The 20,318-nt window shown below is 27.4% G+C and overlaps 4 protein-coding genes across 5 annotated transcripts; 3 read left to right on the top strand and 1 right to left on the bottom strand.

The window, feature by feature from the left end:
* Positions 1-6,264: 6,264 nt before the first annotated feature.
* On the top strand, positions 6,265-7,665 carry LOC129606252 (40S ribosomal protein SA). The gene is made up of 3 exons (XM_055516461.1): positions 6,265-6,330; positions 6,576-6,825; positions 7,016-7,665. The coding sequence occupies exons 2-3, from the start codon at positions 6,607-6,609 to the stop codon at positions 7,610-7,612; spliced, it is 816 nt and encodes a 271-aa protein (XP_055372436.1). The 5' UTR covers positions 6,265-6,330; positions 6,576-6,606; the 3' UTR covers positions 7,613-7,665.
* Positions 7,666-7,709: 44 nt separating this feature from the next.
* On the bottom strand, positions 7,710-9,144 carry LOC129606253 (uncharacterized). Of its 2 annotated transcripts, none has more exons than XM_055516464.1 (2): positions 8,431-9,144; positions 7,710-8,307 (listed from the first exon to the last, which is right to left on the bottom strand). In XM_055516464.1, the coding sequence occupies exon 2, from the start codon at positions 8,304-8,306 to the stop codon at positions 7,854-7,856; it is 453 nt and encodes a 150-aa protein (XP_055372439.1). In that variant the 5' UTR covers position 8,307; positions 8,431-9,144; the 3' UTR covers positions 7,710-7,853. The 2 variants fall into 2 exon arrangements, with proteins under 2 accessions (XP_055372439.1, XP_055372438.1); XM_055516463.1 differs by having other exon boundaries at positions 7,710-8,367; positions 8,431-9,142.
* A 1,414-nt stretch (positions 9,145-10,558) lies between these two features.
* On the top strand, positions 10,559-11,074 carry LOC129606452 (uncharacterized). The gene has a single exon (XM_055516789.1). It carries the CDS (start codon positions 10,559-10,561, stop codon positions 11,072-11,074), a length of 516 nt encoding a protein of 171 aa, XP_055372764.1.
* Positions 11,075-15,540: 4,466 nt separating this feature from the next.
* On the top strand, positions 15,541-19,554 carry LOC129606220 (valine--tRNA ligase). Its single transcript, XM_055516398.1, has 7 exons — positions 15,541-15,868; positions 16,051-16,209; positions 16,265-16,634; positions 16,705-17,389; positions 17,442-17,649; positions 17,828-18,854; positions 18,910-19,554. The coding sequence occupies exons 1-7, from the start codon at positions 15,659-15,661 to the stop codon at positions 19,416-19,418; spliced, it is 3,168 nt and encodes a 1,055-aa protein (XP_055372373.1). The 5' UTR covers positions 15,541-15,658; the 3' UTR covers positions 19,419-19,554.
* Positions 19,555-20,318: the final 764 nt, after the last annotated feature.

Here is a 20,318-nt window from a genome sequence, read left to right as displayed (position 1 = left end):
AAGTTTAATACGAAAGTTCAGCAAGCGAGGAAATCGTGTTCTGGGAAATCAGGGAATAAGTCGCCTGTTGAAATTAAATTACATCTTAGACTAAATCTTAATCTGATATGTAATCGAAGTCTGATATCAAATTAAATCCTTATCGGAAAAATAGAAAGCCGCCAGATTTTAATAACATGGTGCAAACCAATTTTTTTTTAATTTTGACGCAATTACCCGTATTTCCTTATTTTTTTAATTTCATTCTTCAAAATATTTGTTTCCAAAAATTATATATAGGGCATAAAATGGGGGTATCTCCGATCATTCAGATATGCATTTAAAATTCTAACATCTTAAAAATCTTATTTGGAATTATTACATATCAACAGGAATTAATTATGCCATATATATCTATCAGGCCTCCAAGCTGAAAATATTTTCCGAAATTTTGAATCGGAAAAAATACAAAAACACTTCTTAATGTTTTATGTTTTCGAAGTATGTATGTATGTATAGCGATTGAAATATTTTTTTATTTTTTTGTGAAATTTTTTTTTGAAAGCCATCTAGATTATAATTATTACATTTTTGCTTCTTTCTTCAATTTATTTTTAAATTCTATTTCTTATTTAAAAATTTTACTCTGTAATTCAGTACCCTTCCATTCGGAAGACAAGAAAGGTTGCCTGCACTAAACGTTCCAATTTTTTTTTAAAATGCATTTTTTAAATAGAACTTACCAATCGATTTTTTTTAAATTGAAATTTTAAATTTAAAAAAAAAATATGTAGAATCAGTAGAGTCAAAAATATTGATCAATTTCCTTCACACAAATAAATTCTGACACACCTTCCATTTAAACTTTAATTTATATGGATAAATTTGGATTTTATTTTTGATTTGCTCTCTGAGCTTGATGGCCTGTAGATAATAATATTGCATTAACTAATTACATACATACGAATGTAGTTCCTTTTTTCTTATTTTTATTATCTTATATTATGTATGTATTTTTCTATGTGCTTTTTCAAATTTAAAATAATTCTGCAGCATTAAAAAAAAGTCTTAAAAAATACTTATCCTTATGTACCGAAGGATATTAGATATTTGACATTAAAATCACTGCAAAAATAGATAATCCTGTTCATCTGTAATAATCCTAAATAAAATTTTTAAGATTTAAGTAAAAAGGTATGTACATAGTAACATAATTTTTTGTGGCTTCAGTCATCATTCAAAAGTTAAAAATTTTTTAATTCAAAAATGTGGATGAGCGAATTGTTAAGCCATTGCAGTTTTGTATGTGCATCAGCGAAATGAAATATTTTGATTACAATATTGTCCGACCGTCTCGCTTACATTTCCTGAAAAATCGTATCTTTAAAAAAACAAATGGTGAAACCAAAGCTTCAGGTAAGTCTCTTTCTTTACTCCCAGCATTGTCAAACTGACATTAACACTAAATGCCAAATGTTTTTTTATTTTCTTTATAAAATTAGTAGAATTACATAAAAAAATTATAACAAGTGAAAAAAAGAAAAAGGTGTATAGTTCTAAATTGTTATTTTTATTTGCAAAAACAAATAGTTTTTTTACACCATATGCATGTGGATATTATTCATTTCAATAATTAAAAGAGATATTTATTCAATAGTGCTTTGATTAATTCATATTTCTAATTTTATTAAGTTTTTAATTTTGCAAAGAAAACATGTTATGTTTTTGTTTTATTTTAAATTAAAATTACTTCGGATGCCATAATTTTACCAGGACCGGTTTTTTAAGCAAAATCAGTTTGGGTTTGATAAAATTTAGCATGCAAAAAAATATTTTAAATAATTTTTTTTTGTATAATTACAGTTTTCCTATAGAAATTATGAAATAAGATATATTTCCCTCTATAGAGTGAAGATTTCGTCACCAAAATAAATGGAGACGTCCCGATGACGTTGCATTCAGCAAGTAAAATAAAATATTAGCGTGAATTATTTATATTCCAAAATATTTTGTTTCAGAATGAATTAATATGTGAAGCTTAATTAATGAATAAGGAAGAATATGACAACATACCACCTACTTCAGGGAGTAATAACCATCATATTAATTAAAATTAATTGTTATTAATTAAACTGTTTTAGAATCATTCAGATTTACATGTTAATTAATAACACTGTTTAGAGTTGTTCAGTAAAATTATCAAACTGATCAAATTATCAAAACTGAAAATACAAGAAATTTCTTAACAAAATATCGTCGGCTGAGAAAGAAAACAGCGTATAACATTTATCCGATTTTATCACCATTGGATTCTCCATAGTCGATTCTATAAGTTGAGTTACTTTATATTTCTCTATCTTTTCATTCTAACATACTTTTTAAATAAAAACGAAAATATTGTATAAAGCATTTTTAGAAACTAATTAATAACAAAATAGAGTAAAATGCGTTTACTTTGTTTTATTGCCAAACCGTAATTTTTTACAAAATTTAAAATAACGTAATGAATTCTTAAACTATTTTGGTAGAAAATTTATCATTCGGTTGTTAATTTCAATACCAAATAAAAAAGTGTATGTTACTTTTACACGCTTTTTAAATTTTAATAAAAAAAAATTTTGCAATAAACTGAGAAGTAAAACGGTGTAAGAATTTGATACACTGTTTCATATTGTCTTATACACTACTTTAATTTTGAATTTTGAATCGTCTTCCCTGGCAAACAATGCAATAAAACAGCGTACAAAACAAACGTACATATGTACATTGTACTTGTTTAATTGTGTTTAATTCTATATGCATCTTCATGTATAAGACAAATATTTTTAAGAAATAAGTATTCTGTTGGATTTTGTTGATCAGTACAGAACTTAAAGTTATAACTTTTTTAATAAGTGAAGCAAATAATTAATAATTTAAGGCAAAATTTTATACTCACAACAATTAAAATAATTTTGTTGTGTTACGTAAAAAGAAAAGGAATAAAAATTTTAATGATGAAGAAGTGGTAACATTTTTCGAGAAGTCACCAGAAAATTCTATTACAGACTTTTCTTCTGGTTCTGATGACAATTATGAACCTAGCAAGAGTTCAGCATCTGAAACGGGTGAAGCGGAACCAGAAAAACTTACAGAATGTTTTATAGACTAAACGTTTGATAATGAAACCATTACATCTACATCAGCCGAAACACTACTCGAAAAAATTTTATAAAGTACTAATCCAAGTGAAAATGTAAAAAAGCAATAAAAAAAATTAAAAAAGAAAGAATTCAAAGCAAAAGAAAGTTACAACGGAGTTTGCAACTGCCAACACATTAACTCAAGCATTATAAAATACACATAAAAGTTGGCTAGCATACTTATAAAAGAATCTTTAATACAAAATTTAATTACTCGTTTCATGTGCGCAATATGAAAACATGATCAATCAATCTTAGTTAGAAACATTCAGTAGCATTTTATCAAAACTTGGCAGAAAAAGCCTAATCTAAAAATAATTTATCTAAATTAAACGAACCAAGCTATTCAGAAGACGAGATTGAAGAGCTATAATTAATTTTTAAAACTAAGTTTCAAAATTTCAAGTAGAAATAATGTACATTTGAATTATCTTTTATGTTAATATTACTTATTTTTGTTTACGACTTTTCATGTTACATTAATATCGATAAAAATACCTGTTTATATTTTTATACGTTGAGTTAAAGTATGTAATGTTAATTTTGTTTCTCAAATTATATTAATTTTTTACAAAATAAAATAACGTATAAATAAAAATGAAATGGTGTATACCATACAAAAAAATTAAAATGAAACAGTGTATAACTTTCTTCATACAATTTCTACCAAAAATAAAATAGTGTAAGAAGTACCAAAAAATTTCAAACCTCTAATTTTCTAAGATCTACAAAAATTTATTTAATCAAATTTATGCAAATAAACTATTTATTCCCCCAAAAATGTTTAACATAACTTTTCAGGATAGTCAAAGATGACAACCGGAAGATTTTAGATTCGAAACTTCATTTTCATTTTGCAAAAAACTTCAAACGCGATTTACTCAAAACTATACCTTTTTTTATACACTGTTTTATTTCTCAGCCGACGATATATTCATTTTTGACGATCATAAAATATTATGATATTAAAATACTTATAAATATTTGCAATTTATAAAATAAATTTATTAAAAGAGGAAAAAATATATAATAAGTTTTGTTTAAATTTGTTGTTTTTTTTTTCATAAATATCTAGAATGAAAAAATATTTTAAAACAATTTTTAGTTTTTACTTCGAAAAAATTTTTACTTCTCCTTCTCAAAAATTACGCATATTTTATTACAGAGGCCAAAGAAGAAAATAAAATAAATACACTCCTGTTACGACTTTGACAATTCTCGGAGCAAAGAAAGTGACAACTAGAAAAAAAAAATTGACTTCACTGTTTTTTCAAGATGCTCCTTCCTTTAGTATTTCTAATTCGTTGGGTAACACACCTTTCTTTGCCTTCACATTTTTTAAAAATAAATGATCATTTTTTAAATAAAAAAAATTTTTAATAATAAAATACAATGTCTTGCATAGTTCGATCAAAACTTATATATTGCAATGGATGTGACTGATGAATAACATTCTAGCATGTCGGACAATTTTTCTTTTCTTCCAAGTGTTTTACTAAACATCTTTTGTAAACTAAAATTATGTTGTGTGTTTAATTAAAATGATCTGATTTTTGTTTTGGTTATAATTTTCGTAGCAAAGTTATTGAATTTTACATCACAAAGTAATTATTTAAACAGTAAAAAGTCATTATCATGCACGTCACATCGTATGAAAAGTTTTACACGATGATTTTGATATTTGTCATCACGTTAAGTTATTACCACTTAACGAAAACGTCTGCGACCACTGAGCCTAGAAGGTTTTTTTAAATCAATTTTGTAATGCTTTAATAACACTTTAAGAATGTAAGCAGTAGTAAAGCAGAAAATAATTGAATTTTAACCTTTTCTAATTAAAAATTTAAAAAAAGTCGATCTTGTGATAGATTTATGATCTTAAAAAGGGCCCTCTATAGATGTAAATAAGAAAACATGTAAATTCATCAGCTGTGAGCCGTCACTCTCTCTTAGGGTCCAGGCCTGTATTTCTGTCAGCTGTGCGTAAATCCGCTAATGCCATATATATCCATATAGGCATCCAAACTCAGAGAAAAATAAAAAATAAATTCCAAATTTATATGGAGTCTAAATGGAAGGGGTGTCGGAAGTTATGTGAAGAAAATTGATCAATATTTTTAGCTCTACTGATTCTACATATTTTTTTTTAAATTTAAAATTTAAATTTCAAAAAAATTGGTTGGTAAATGTCATCTGAAAAATGCATTTATAAAAATAAAATGTAATTTTTAGCGCAGACAACCTTTCTTGCCTTTCAATTGGAAGGATACTGGATTATTGACAAAGTTAAGTTTTTGAATGAGAAATTGAAAAAAAATCAAAAAAATAATTATCATAATCTAGATGGCTTTTAAAACCGTACATAAAGTGTATAATAATAAACATAATAAAACCATAAATAAAGTGAAAGTCACAAAGAATACACAAAAATTTCACAAAAAAAAAAAATTTCAATCGGCATACTTCGAAAACATAATATTAAGAATTGTTTTGGTAATTTTTTTTATGTATGGCATTAAATTCATAATTCGGGTGTATATCTTTTCCGGAAGAGAAATTATAAGCCAATAAACTGGGGCAAGTAGAAATCTTGTGAAAACCAATAAAATTGAAATGATGGTATTTGTTAGGTCACTGATAACTGAATCACCCTTTATATAAACGTTACCTCACAATTTTCAATTGTGAATTCTTCAATTCTGAAGTTGTTATTTATTTCTTCTAATAGTTGAATATTATTTTCTTATTCCTTCTCTATTCTATTATTTGTTGTAATATATTAAAAATTCTGTGCCAGTCCATAGATTGGCATCGAATTTTTTAATTGTCAAAAAAAATAATTTCATTTATTGTAATACATACATATATATTTTTTTATTTTAAAACATTAACATATGTAAATAAAATTCGTTAAAAAATACATAATATGTACATAGGCTTCATTTATAATATTTAATTTATTTTATGCAAAATGTAAAAAATTCCAAATTCAAATAACGTATACAAATGTATCAAACTAATTTTTCAAACGTTATAAAAAAAAATTTCAAACTAAATCGAACTTGTTGAATGCACGTACTGCTTTTTATTCATTCCTATCTGAGGTTACTTTTTAAGGTGTATTTTTTGACAATGTTCTTTTCAAATCTACTCCCAATTGGCATCACGCGTAAGTAATAATTTGGTTAAATTATATTTTAAAATTATTAAGAAATAATTTGTAATATTTTAATTAAATGTAATATTTTAAAGTAATATCTATTCTTCAACTTGCGGGATTAATAGCCATAAAAATTGGTTTTACTTTAAAAATTCTAAACATGGGATAAACCACGTGGCTGCTTTTAATAATTTTTCTATACATTCAAACATACAAATTCATTAAGTTAAAGTATTTAAAATTTAAAATTTTAGGTTATTCGTTGCTCCTTACTAAAACGTAACAATGTCGGGAGGACTTGATATATTAACTCTTAAAGAAGATGATGTTACTAAAATGTTAGTGGCTACAACACATATTGGGTCTGAAAATGTAAATTTTCAAATGGAACAATACATTTATAAAAGGCGTCCTGATGGTGTAAATATAATCAATTTGGGCAAAACATGGGAGAAGTTATTATTAGCTGCTCGTGCAATAGCTGCGATAGAGCATCCGCAGGAAGTAAGTTTTTATTTCAAATGTATTTAAATTAGTAAGTTAAAGTGTTAGATGATGAAATTTTTAAATTCATCTTTCGGGGCTGATATTTTTTGATGTAAATTATAAATCTGAAAAATAATTTTATCGTATAACGTAAAAATCTTTATAAATTTTGTGCGTAATTATGTACATATATCCAATTTTATTCTAGGTTTATGTCATTTCATCTCGCCCGGTTGGTCAGCGTGCAGTCCTTAAATTTGCAAAATACACTGACTCCACTCCTATTGCTGGTCGTTTTACCCCTGGTGCATTCACAAATCAAATTCAACAAGCTTTCAGAGAACCACGTCTCTTAGTTGTCACAGATCCTATGACGGATCATCAACCTATTATTGAGGCTTCGTATGTCAACATTCCAGTTATTGCTTTTTGTAATACTGATAGCCCTTTGCGTTATATTGATATTGCGATTCCATGCAACAACAAATCAAATGATTCAATTGGATTAATGTGGTGGTTCTTAGCACGTGAAGTACTACGTTTGCGCGGAACAATTTCTCGACAACCAGAATGGAATGTAGTTGTTGATTTGTTCTTTTATCGCGATCCAGAAGAAACTGAGAAAGAAGAAGCTGGAGCAAAAGAACTTTTGCCGGCAACGAAATTGGACGATGCTGTTGAACCAGGACCTGAAGAACCAAGTAATTGGGCTGATGAAGTTGCAGCTTCAATGCCGGCAGCTACTGAAGACTGGAATGAAGAAGATCCTGTTAAAGGTTCATGGGGTGGAGATGGAACCTTTTAAATATGATTATTGAAAAATTTTGTCAATAAAAATATGAAATGAAACAAAATCAATATGTGAAAATTATTTTTAGTAAAAATTACACAATATCTTTAATTTATTATTCGTTTATTCTTAGATTGTGCTTGGTTTTCTCAGTATAAAGTTTTATTTAAAATAAATACGAATTACGGAATTATGTACTTGTAAACTATACAAGAAAAATATATATACAAATAGACATATGGACATTTTCTTAAACTTAACTTATGCTACATTCACATAAATTGATGGTATAATACAAGCATGTAACTAATTTCTCGTATCTTTCATTTTTTGAATTTTCATTTTCACAATCGGGAAGTACTTCTTTTGCGTCTGTTTCTTCTATACTGCAACTGCATATTTCATTTGTTTCATCAAAATTAGTCTTGTCATTTTTTAAATTGTTTTCAATGGAACAATTATTTTTATCTATGTAGGAGTGTGAATTGTTTTTAGATGTGGAGGGAATAACACCATTTAGGACTTCTAATTGAGCATCACATATCATTAAAGTTTCAATTGATTTAGGTCCACCTAGGGTCCATTGTTCATTCTTCTTCTGTGTTTTGTTGTAATTCACTGGTTTTTTTGTAGTTTCGATTTTACCTTTTTTGTTAGGATTTTTGCCTGGTACCCACAATGTTTTTAATCCATTCTTGGATGTTGCCATGCTTTGGTTAAAGAAAATTACATTATTTTATATGTTGAAAATGAATTCAAGTTTTGAGTTCCTTTGAAATATTCATAAATTATATTGAAAAGTTTCAAACGCATTAAAAGATTTATCAACTTACATTTACAGCTTTTAGAAATAAGTATGTGTAATTCCAAAGGAATTCATTATGCAATTCCTTAACAGTAGCAAAAAGTTTATAACATTTTCTCTAAAATTTCAGTGGAATTTTAATTACACAAACTTTCCTTAGAAAGATATTTGAGGAAATATGGTGATACCTAAATAAATTTAGTTAAAATTTAAAAAACAAATTTATCCTGCAATGAAAACAACTTTGCTTTTGGAAAAAATATTTTTTTGTTATACATATAAAAAACAATACAGAGTTGGCTTCTGTCGTCTTTTGGGTCTAAAGTAGTGTTTAAATTTTTATGCAAATGTAAATTGAAGATTATCAATAAGTTCTACTCAGATTGATTTACGTTTATATAATTGTTATGTCGAACATAGGCTATGTGTTGGTCTGTTTCGGATAAGCAAGTTTTTAAAAACTTTATAAAGTATGCAGGTCTGGTATACTTTTTCAGAAATGAACGAAAATGATGACGTCATTGTTTTCTCAATGTTTAAGGTTTTTTAAAGTTTTGCAAAGTATAGGATCCGTGAATTCAATAATGCGCTTCCTAAGTAAATTTCACAAAGTATCAAATTCTAAAAAGTTTTTTAAAAGCTCTTGACATTGTACACTTTTCCTAAATGCGTTTTATACGTAGTGGAGACGTAAAATAAAAGTAAATCGGGTATTGAAAAAATCGAGCACGCTTTTCTTATATCCCGTGACTTCAATAATGCTTTAAAAAAGATTTAAGTACGGTATTAATACGGTATTAGTACCGTCTCAAAGCTTTCAATACCTTTACATTGTAAAAAAAACTACTAAAGCTTTTGATACATTTTGGAATACAATTTTTACCATATCAATACAACTTTGACATTTGTTTGAAAATTTTAATTGAAAGTTCGGTGCAAATGTTAATTTTAAAAAAATGAATGTGTTCCCAAATATTGTTGTAAATAATTCAATTGATTTTAATAGTAGCAATCAATAATTTTTTCCTATCCACGGTCCATTTCTTATTACTGCAAAAATTAAATGTTAAACAAATATTACATTTAATGAATTAAGGTATAACTTACTGCTCTTTTTCCATTTTATTTCAAATTTTAAAAATAACATATACGTGAATGTTTTCAAAAAACTTTTTTGTTTATGAATTTGAAATATGACAAATGACACTAAATTTTGTATAACTAACAAACGTTACCACACCACTGGAAAAATAGCATTCTTATGCTTTATTTTGGAAAAAACTTAATAGCTACCACTTTATTGCTGAAAATATATGCTAGTTTAGTTTATCGCTTATTTCTGGCAACATTTATATGATAAGGTATAAGAAAAGCGTGCTCGATTTTTTCGATACCCGATTTACTTTTATTTTACGTCTCCATTACGTATAAAACACATTTTGGAAAAGTGTACCATGTCAAGAGCTTTTAGTAAACTTTTTGGAATTTGATACTTTGTAAAATTTTACGTGTTAAGCGCATTATTGAAGTCACGGATACTGTTGTAGTAGTGTCTCAGAGCTTTCAATATCTTTACATTGTAGAAAAACCTACTAAAGCTTTTCGTACATTTTGGAATACAATTTTTACCATATCAATACAACCTTGACGTTTATTTGAAAATTTCAATTTAAAGTTCTGTTCAAATGTTCATTTTTATAAATCGCTACCACATCAATAAAAATATAGCATTTTTATGCTGCATTTTAGAAAAAATAAAATAAACTAGCATATATTTTCAGCAATAAAGTACTAGCTATCAAGTTTTTTTCCTAAATGCTTTAATTAATTACTTCAATAATTAATAACTTCAAAAATTTTGTTGCGTTCTTCTTTCATATTTTATTAGCAGGTAAACAAGAGCAATTTATTTATAAAATGGCCCTGCCTGTGTATGAGTCTTAATAGTAAACGCAAACGGACAAAAATTTACATCAGTACCTACTACCATGGTATAAAGAAAAAAATGGTAATATATTGCGCATGTCTGTTGCTATCTCTTTTTAAATGTGTTACGTCACGTGCATGGCAAAAAATGTAAACAAAAATATTTTTCATACAAAAGTGATGGGCGTATAGTTAGAGTAAAATTAATAATTTAAAAAATACAATTAATAATGGTTATTTGCGCGGTTTTTAATTGCAATAGCAACAGCGATAAGAAATTAAAAAGAAATATGAATGATTCATCGTTCAAGCAAACGAAATTTTTTCGATTTCCAAAAAATAAGGAAATCGCAAAAATATGGATACAAAAATGTGGAAGGAAAGATAAATTTAATATCCAAAGTTCGTACATATGTAGTAAACATTTTGTACAAGAACACTATCGGCGAAACTTACAGCATGAACTGCTGAATTATTCGCCAAAAAATAGTAAAAAATTGAAGGATGACGCAGTCCCGCAAAAAATTTGCGCATTACAATTTAAGTATCGTCTTAAAAACTATTTGCTGGGCCGAAATGAATCAATCATATCTCAATCTGCAAATGTAGAAGAAGATCGGGAAGCAGCTTTTAAAATGAATGTTGATGAAGGGTATTCAATTCCGAATAGTAACAACGAAGAAATTGAAATCGATGATTGTGAAAATCTCTTAGCAAATAGGATGCTTTCAGATTTAACAGACTAGCAGACTGTATCATTTACTGTAAATGATACAATTGAAGAATTGAATGATTTAGAATTTGATGGACTCGAACATATTGGAGGATATATTATTCGATCGCTCAAAAACAATATTCCAAATTTAATAGGAAACTATTGTGAACAAAACCCAACTACCAGTTTCACTTGGACTGATATGGTATCCGAAGGAATGTTACACAAACCTAACGAAAACTTTATGGAGAAATTACAGAAACTTAACCAAATATTCGTAAACTATAATTCTAAATTATCAAGGGTCAACCTTAATTATCTAAATAATCTATTGACGCTGGCAAATGATGTAGAATTAGATTCAAATATAAAAAAGAAATTTTTCCGCTGCAAAATATTTTTTAAAATACGAATAGATAATTCTGAAATATCAGCAAACAGTCGAAAAAGAAAAGTAAATAAAATTTTAACATAATGTTAGTTTATTTTCAAAAGTTTTAAATAAAAAATACTAAAAAATTATAATTTAAAAGTTAAAAAATATGTTTAATATTATTGACATTGAATAAGAATTAAAATTTCAAAAAAACTAAAATAGCTTCATCTTTTATTTTTTCAAAAACAAAATAGGTCTTTTATGAGAAACTCATATTTTCCTATTAAACAATGTAACATAACCTAAAAAAATTTCTACCATGCAGATGACGTAGATGCGCAGAAAATACAAAAATTGAAACTCTGAATATACTACCATGTTTTCTTTATACCATGCCTACTACCTGTAATTTTACAATCGAAGTTTTTGAGTCATTTGCTACTCATAAGATACTATTTATTTCAAAAATAAAAAGAAATGTTCGAAGAATTTTATGACCAGAATAAAAATATATTATTGTCTTTTCCAAAACCTTTTAAATATTTTTTTACTTAGATAATATATTAAGTTTTAAAAATTTTTCTGACAAATAGAGGTAAAATTTAGAAGTGTATACAAAATTTGTATTTAAAAAATAATACTTGATTGTATTTTAAATATTATTTTCTAATTCCCTCTTCAAATTTTTCCTTTATTACGTATTTATATCAATATTTAATAATTATCTTTCATAATTATATTGTTATATTGAGTGCTTCAAAAATTTTACTGTTCTGTTTTTTTCATATTTTATTAGCAGGTAAACAAGAGCAATCTATTTATAAAATGTCCCTGCATGTGTATGTATGACCTATCTTAATTCTAAACGGAAAGAATATTACATAAACAACAAAAATTTTAAAATACCTGTTATTTTAGAGTCGGAATTTTTGAGTCATTTGGTAAAATACCATTTATTTCAAAAATAAAAAAATATTCAAATCCGGTCATAAAAATATATGATTGTTTTTTCCAAACATTTTAAATATATTTTTTTCTTAGGTAATTGATATAAATGATAGTAAGTTTTTAATATTTTTTCAAATAAAAATAAAGGTAAAATTTTGAGGTTTATATAAAATTTGTATTTAACAAATAGTATTTGATTGTATTTTAGATATTATTTTCTAATTCCCTCTTCAAATTTTTTCCTTACTCAACTTCAACTTGACACCACAGTTACTCCCCATATCTTGAGTTAACTTACCCTATGAGAAAAAAAAGCTGTTCACTTAAAAATAATGAAATGCTTTCAGTAACATATAAAGTGTTGAAGACGAAGGATGTGCTTGATGTTTTTCCGCTTTTTTATAATTTTAAAATAATTACCAATGAAAATATTAATATATTTTTTTGGATTTTTCAAATATATTTTCTAAATTTTACCTGTTTTATAATAAGTGTTAATTTATTTTAATATTTCTTCTCATAAAATAGCTACTTTGATTTAAAAAAGGCCATATAAAATGAGGTCGTGCTTTCAAGTTTCTCTCTGAGCATTGGGACTTGTTAGATATAAAGACATTACTACTATTTATATTGATTTGAAAAGATATTGTTTGATAATCAAGCGAATGATAAGAATTTTATGTTGAATTTATGTGGTGTCCAAGAAATAGAAGTAAAATGAAATGGTGCATAATTTATTTCACCAAAATTAAAACAGTCTGACTTTCTGAAATTTCAAAACCACAATTTATCATAGACTCATGTGGGTATGCAAGTCTGTAAACACTAATAAATGCATTGCTAAATTCGTAAAAAATATAATAAAAAAATATAAAAGGTTATACACAAAAAGTCACAAATTTGATTGAAGTTTTAATTTTTCCCAAATTTTTAAATGCAAGTCGAAACTCTTTTTATACATTGTTTCATTTCTCAGACGATTTGTGAAATAAAATGCAATTCATTTATAAATTTAAAATTACGAATAAAAGTTTGCAATGATTGAGTTTTTCATTTAAAATATAAAATTTCGCAATGATTGTACACTCAAGTATACATATAAGTAAATAAATTTTTACTTTTTTTTTTATATTCAAATAAACTTTGAAAAAGTTTATGTATTGATTTTTTTAAAACCTTTTACAATTTAGTTTCACTTGGGCCAAAAAGTAAATGTATGCTTTTAAATGATTGAAATAAATCTGATCAGAACTACATAAAATATAGTTAATTAAATTACCTTGTTGTTGAATTTATAAAACAAAAAGCTGAAAGACTTTAAGTATTCAGCATGATAAGGTTACAAGAAAGTGAGTTATGATGCACAATGTGCAATTAAATCGCTTAGGGCGACGTTATTCGTAGTTAGACCGGGCTAAAAGGTGGAAGTAGCTAAACCTTTTCTACGGAAGTAAGTTTCTAGTAAAGATCTACTTAGATACATATTATGAAATTTCAGCTTTCCTTCATAAGGATGTAGAAGTTTTGCAAACTTGTACATGGGCAGAGGGAAACTATAAACACTAATTTTCAAAATTTTTGAAGAGTTCTAAAAAATTAAAGACAAAATGATCAACATCATTAGTATCAAATTCATCAACATCATTTTTAAAAAAAAATATTTAAATATTTTTTCGAATCCTCAAAATATTAAAATTTTAATTTTTTTTATATTTTTCTACATTTTCTTTTTATTGTTTTTATGTTTAAAAAAAAAGAAGAAAAAGGAAAAAAAATCCCTTTTCAATTTCAGAAAAATTTGATTTCCGTGTACGTAGCGACATCTAACCTGTTTTTTTTTGGTAAAACCATAACATATTTGTTTGTGCTTGATAAATACTTTGAAATTTCACGTTTATTACATATTTTGTAAAGTTTTTTCAAGTTTTCTGCCTGGTGTATTTTTTTTAAGTGAGAATTTTTTCTTTTTGAGAAAAATTTCGCCAGACAGACCTGATAATTAGCAGTCATAATATAATTTCTTAATAGAAAAAATTAAGACAACATAAAGTACGCTACGCTTTCATATAACGCATTGTATTTTTGCATCAAATTGACAATGTCAAATTTTATTTTTTAGCAAAATTTTAGCATTACCGTAGTGTCTTGTTTTCAAGCAACCAAATTGTAGGCTATTTTAAGTTGTTATTTAAATTTTCGTTTTTGTAAAAGCGAAAAATATTTAAATAAAGATTTTTTTTGCGAATATTACGAAGGAAAATTTTTTGGTAAAGTTAAATTTTATTTTTTGATAAAATCATGAAGTTAAATTGAGAACATAAATTTATGTTAATGAAAATGTGTTATAAAATGTTTTTGAAATTTATGCGTCAATAGTTTAACTCGTTCGCTACCAATCGTCACATATATGTGTCACCGCGTTTCTTTACCACAGCCCGGCGACACATATATGTGACAGATATTTTTGTATAATTTACAAAAGCATGTTTGAACATGTTGAGTATTGAACTAAATTGTTAAGTTAGCCCAGCGTCACATATTTGGGTCAGTTTAAAAGAATACTTATTTTACTTTTTTAGACTGTTCTAAATATACATACGTAAAATCTATTTCAATTCATTTAATATAACCACCAAAAAAATGTTGGGCTATTGTGGACGTTTTTCCCAGAAGACCCTGGTAGCGAACGAGTTAATATAATACACATAGCAATAATACATAGAAATATTAAGTTAACAAAATTTTTTTAAGAAATAGTTGTGTATTTTTTTAAAACCTTTTACAATCTAGTTTAGTTTAAATAAAAATATGTATATACATATGCATATACATATATTGTTGAAAAATTATAAATTTTTTATTAAAAAAATAATTCATATAAACTTCTAACTATATTATATATCCAAAATATATTTTCAGACCGTTTCTCATTAAGCATTTTTTCATTTATTTTTCATTTTAACTTCTATAAAATAAAAATAAAAAAACATATTTTATGACGGCTTCAAAAATTATTAGATCCATGGTTATCTCAAAAAATTACTTATATTTTTTTCATATTCGCCAAGACATCCTGTATTTGAAATGTCACACAATACGCTATCGAAACAATTATTGACATTGCAACACTGTTGCTAATGTTGCACCCCTGACTAAGGTGGATATAAGATAGCAGTATTCCAAAATTTACACGTTGTGTGAATAAATTTCTAAACTGAAATACATACTTGTTATTTATGAGTCGTAGTGCCGAAAATTAATAAAAAAAGTATAAAGTTAATAAATTTCAAAATGCCAGAATCCACCGGTAAAAATGATATGGAAAATTCAAGTTCTGCGTCCGCTCCAGATTCATCAAATCAACCAGTAAAGACTGCTAAGCAATTGGAAAAAGAGGCCAAAAAGGCCGCAGAAAAAGCTGCGAAACTTGCAAAATTACAACAGAAACTCGAAAAGAAAGCTGCATCACAGCCAGCAATTAAAGAAAAAGAAAAGCCTGAGGTAAATTTACATACTATGGTGAAATTTTGAAATTATTGAATTATCGCAATTAAGTACTAAAATGTAGTGAACTGATGCAATAATTTACAAAACATATGACATATACATAGTAAATTGCATATTTTTATGTACATATTTTGATTTAAAAGTTTCATTTTAAATAAAAGATGTTTTTCTGTTAGAAAAAGCAAAAAGAAGTAACAATTTATGTTGCTGATACTGCTCCTGGAGATAAAAAGGACACTACTGGGCCTTTGCCTGATTCATATAGTCCGCAATATGTTGAAGCTGCTTGGTATAGTTGGTGGGAAAAGGAAGGTTTCTTCAAGCCTGAATACAATGTATTTGAAAAAATGTTAATGCAGATATGTATATTTTAAAAAAATATTTTTGTAGAAGCGGCCTGTTTTAGAAGAAAATCCTAAAGGTCGCTTTGTGATGGTTATTCCACCTCCAAACGTTACTGGTTCGCTTCATTTAGGGCATGCGTTAACAAATGCAGTTGAAGATTGCATTACCCGGTTTCATAGAATGAAGGGTAGAACTACTTTATGGGTACCTGGATGCGATCATGCTGGTATTGCAACGCAAGTAGTTGTAGAAAAAATGATATGGCGTGAGAAAAAACTAACGCGTCATGACCTGGGACGGGAAAAATTCATTGAAAAGGTTTGGGAATGGAAAAATCAAAAAGGACATCGTATTTATGATCAGCTTAAAAGAATGGGATCCTCATATGATTGGTCTCGCGTTGCTTTTACTATGGGTAAAAACATTGCTTATCCTTTAAACAACTCTTTTAAAGTTTATAATTAGAAAACCAAATAATATTTTAGACGAAAAATTATGTAAAGCTGTTACTGAAGCATTCGTTCGACTTCATGAAGCAGGAAGCATATACCGCAGCTCCCGTTTGGTTAACTGGTCTTGTTCTCTTCGCTCGGCTATTTCGGATATTGAAGTTGACAAAGTTGATATTCCTGGTAGAACTTTGCTTTCTATACCTGGCTATGATGAAAAAGTTGAATTTGGAGTTCTTGTGTCATTTGCATATAAGGTTGAAAATTCAGATGAAGAAATTATTGTTGCTACAACCCGTATTGAAACTATGTTAGGAGATACAGCAGTTGCCGTACATCCAAATGATGAACGTTATAGTCATTTACGAGGTAAATATGTTTTACATCCATTTTGTTCGAGGCGGCTTCCTATAGTATGTGATGAGTTTGTTGATCCTGGCTTTGGTACTGGCGCGGTTAAAATTACTCCTGCACATGACCCAAATGATTATGAAGTAGGAAAGCGGCATAATTTACCTTTTATAACTATATTTAATGATGATGGATACATAATTGGTGATTATGGAGAGTTCACTGGGATGAAACGATTTGAGTGCAGAAAAAAATTATTGAAAAAATTACAAGAATTGCAGCTTTATAAAGAAACAATTGATAATCCTATGGTAGTACCAATATGCAGTCGTTCAAAAGATGTAGTGGAACCATTAATAAAGCCTCAATGGTACAAATTCTATTTAATAAAATTTATGTTTTATAAGACTTTCAAACTTTAGGTACGTAAAGTGCGCGGACATGGCGGCTTCAGCCACTAAAGCTGTACAAGATGAAGAACTTAAGATTATTCCTGAACATCACAAGAAAACTTGGTTTCATTGGATGGATGGCATAAGAGACTGGTGTGTGTCAAGACAGTTATGGTGGGGACATAGAATACCAGCCTATTTTGTGTCATTTACTGACACAAATATAAAATGTGAAATTGTATGTTTTTCATTTTTCATTTTAGAATTTGAAACTGTATATTTTTATATATTGTATGAATTTATAATTTTTCTGCTTTCTGTAAGAATGAAATGTTGGTATGTTGGAAAATTTTATTAACTAATGTATGATGTAATAATTTTAATAGATAACAACGAAGGTTTTTTATATTTTCTAGGATGACGAAAAATATTGGATAGTTGCTCGTTCTTCTGAAGAAGCTCTTGAAAAAGCTTCACAAAGGTTTAATGTGGATAAATCAAAAATTCAGTTAAAGCAAGATGAAGATGTGTTAGATACCTGGTTTAGTTCAGGGCTTTTCCCATTCTCTGTTTTTGGTTGGCCAAATGATACAGATGATCTTAAGGCATTTTATCCAACAGTGCTACTTGAAACTGGACACGATATTCTATTTTTTTGGGTGGCCCGAATGGTATTTATGGGACAAAAACTATTAGGAAAATTACCGTTCAAAGAAGTGTATTTGCATCCAATTGTAAGAGACGCTCATGGTAGAAAAATGTCTAAATCCTTAGGAAATGTTATAGATCCAATGGATGTTATAACCGGCATAACTTTGGAAGACTTGCACGCCCAATTGTATAATTCGAATTTGGACCCTAGAGAAATCGAAAGGGCTAAAGCTGGACAAAAACAAGATTATCCCAATGGAATTCCAGAATGCGGGACAGACGCATTACGTTTTGCTTTATGTGCTTATATAACACAAGGTCGCGATATTAATTTAGACATTTTGCGTGTGCAAGGTTATCGCTTCTTCTGTAATAAATTATGGAATGCTACGAAATTTGCTTTACACTATTTTGTTGGTGACGAAAAATTCGAACCAAAAATAAAATTGTCTGGGAAAGAAAATACTATGGATATTTGGATTTTATCACGACTTGCAAATGCTGTGGAATGTTGTAATAAATCATTTGAAAATTATGATTTTGCTTCCGCTACGACAGCCTGTTATAATTTTTGGTTATATGATTTGTGTGACGTTTATTTGGAATGTGTGAAGCCAATTTTTCAAACAGGAAATGATGAAGAAAAGGAAGAATCAAGAAAAGTTTTGTATACATGTTTAGACTTTGGGTTGAAACTTATATCTCCTTTTATGCCGTTTATAACTGAAGAATTATACCAAAGACTACCAAGAAAAGAGACTACGCCTAGTATTTGTGTTGCCTCTTATCCAGGTATAAAAAAAATTAAAACAAAATATTTTAGCTTCAAATAAAATTTTGATTTTAGAGTTTGATGTATGTCCATGGTACAACGAAGATGTTGAAAAAGATGTTGAGTTTATGCAGAAAGCAGCTTCCAGAATACGATCTGCACGAAGTGATTATAACATACCAAACAAAACGAAAACAGAAGCGTATGTTGTATGCACTGTTGAACAACCAAATAATGTTTTGAAAAAATATAAAAATGACTTGGCCACCATTTCTTTTTGTAGTAATATAAAATTTGATGAAAAACCGCCTATTGGTTGTGCTATAATTACTGTTTCTGGACAATGTGAAGTCCATTTATTGCTTAAAGGATTGATAGAAGTTGAAAAAGAACTTGCAAAACTAGGAAAGAAAAAGCTATTCTTGGAGCAAACTGTAGAGAAATTGGGTAAAGTCATGGGTGCAGAAGACTATTTAATAAAAGTACCTCCAGAAATACAAATTTCAAATAACGAAAAATTGGAACAAACCGCGAGTGAAATATTACGAATTACTTCGGCAATGGATACTTTAAAACTTATGTAATGAGTTTAATATTTAAAGCGATGTTATTATGTATAATTTGAAGTTTTTAATTTAAAAGAAAAGATAAGTGCTGTGACACATTTTTCAGTTTTTTGAGCTTATTTATTCTTAATAAAGTATTTTTATTATAACGGCACTAAAATTCTTTAGATAAATTTTTTATTCTCAATTTATACAAAAGTTTCTTAGCTTTTATATTGTATTATATTGATTTTTCGAAATGAAAATAGCTTTTGAATGCGCTTCACCATCGATATATAATACATATTATACATAAGAATAGGTATTGTTTAAAAATTTTGAAGATTAGATTGTTTTTGAAAATTTTCGAAAAGAAGCCAGTTAATTAGAGCAACACCACCATATTTTAATTTTTATTACATGTTTTTTTTTAAATGAAACTACTTACTTAAAACAATTTTTGACTTAAATAAGCTTTTAACAAAATTTGAGTTTTTGCCCAATAGGTCCTGCACTTAGCATAAAATGGCTAATAGTAAAATTGCTAATATCTACTGATAAATTTTTATCATATTTGGCTTCAACACCATATCCATTTTTGAAGTAATATGGTTGGGCCAAACTAATGGTTTGTATTGTCATTCATGTACGAATATACTTCAAATATAGCATACATTTAGAATGACCAATAAATGCAATGTTTTTGAAATAAAACAAAAAAAAAGTTAAAGATACTTTAACATAACGCTCGAATTTAAGGATTATTTGCGTGAGTTAAGAAAAATAATTGTTTTTAATGCCATGATATTTACCGTCATTACGCTCTCTAAATTTATAGAAATTTGGAAAAACTTACATTTTGGAAATATAAGCTGCCAAATATTCGAAATTTACAAATTTTAAGAGGCGATAACTTGAAAAGGTATAAATACATTCTTC

This window comes from Condylostylus longicornis, unplaced genomic scaffold (assembly GCF_029603195.1).
Source record: "Condylostylus longicornis isolate FDR11 unplaced genomic scaffold, ASM2960319v2 ptg000018l, whole genome shotgun sequence".
Classification (NCBI taxonomy): Eukaryota; Metazoa; Arthropoda; class Insecta; order Diptera; family Dolichopodidae; genus Condylostylus; species Condylostylus longicornis.
This window is presented reverse-complemented; position numbering and strand designations above follow the sequence as displayed.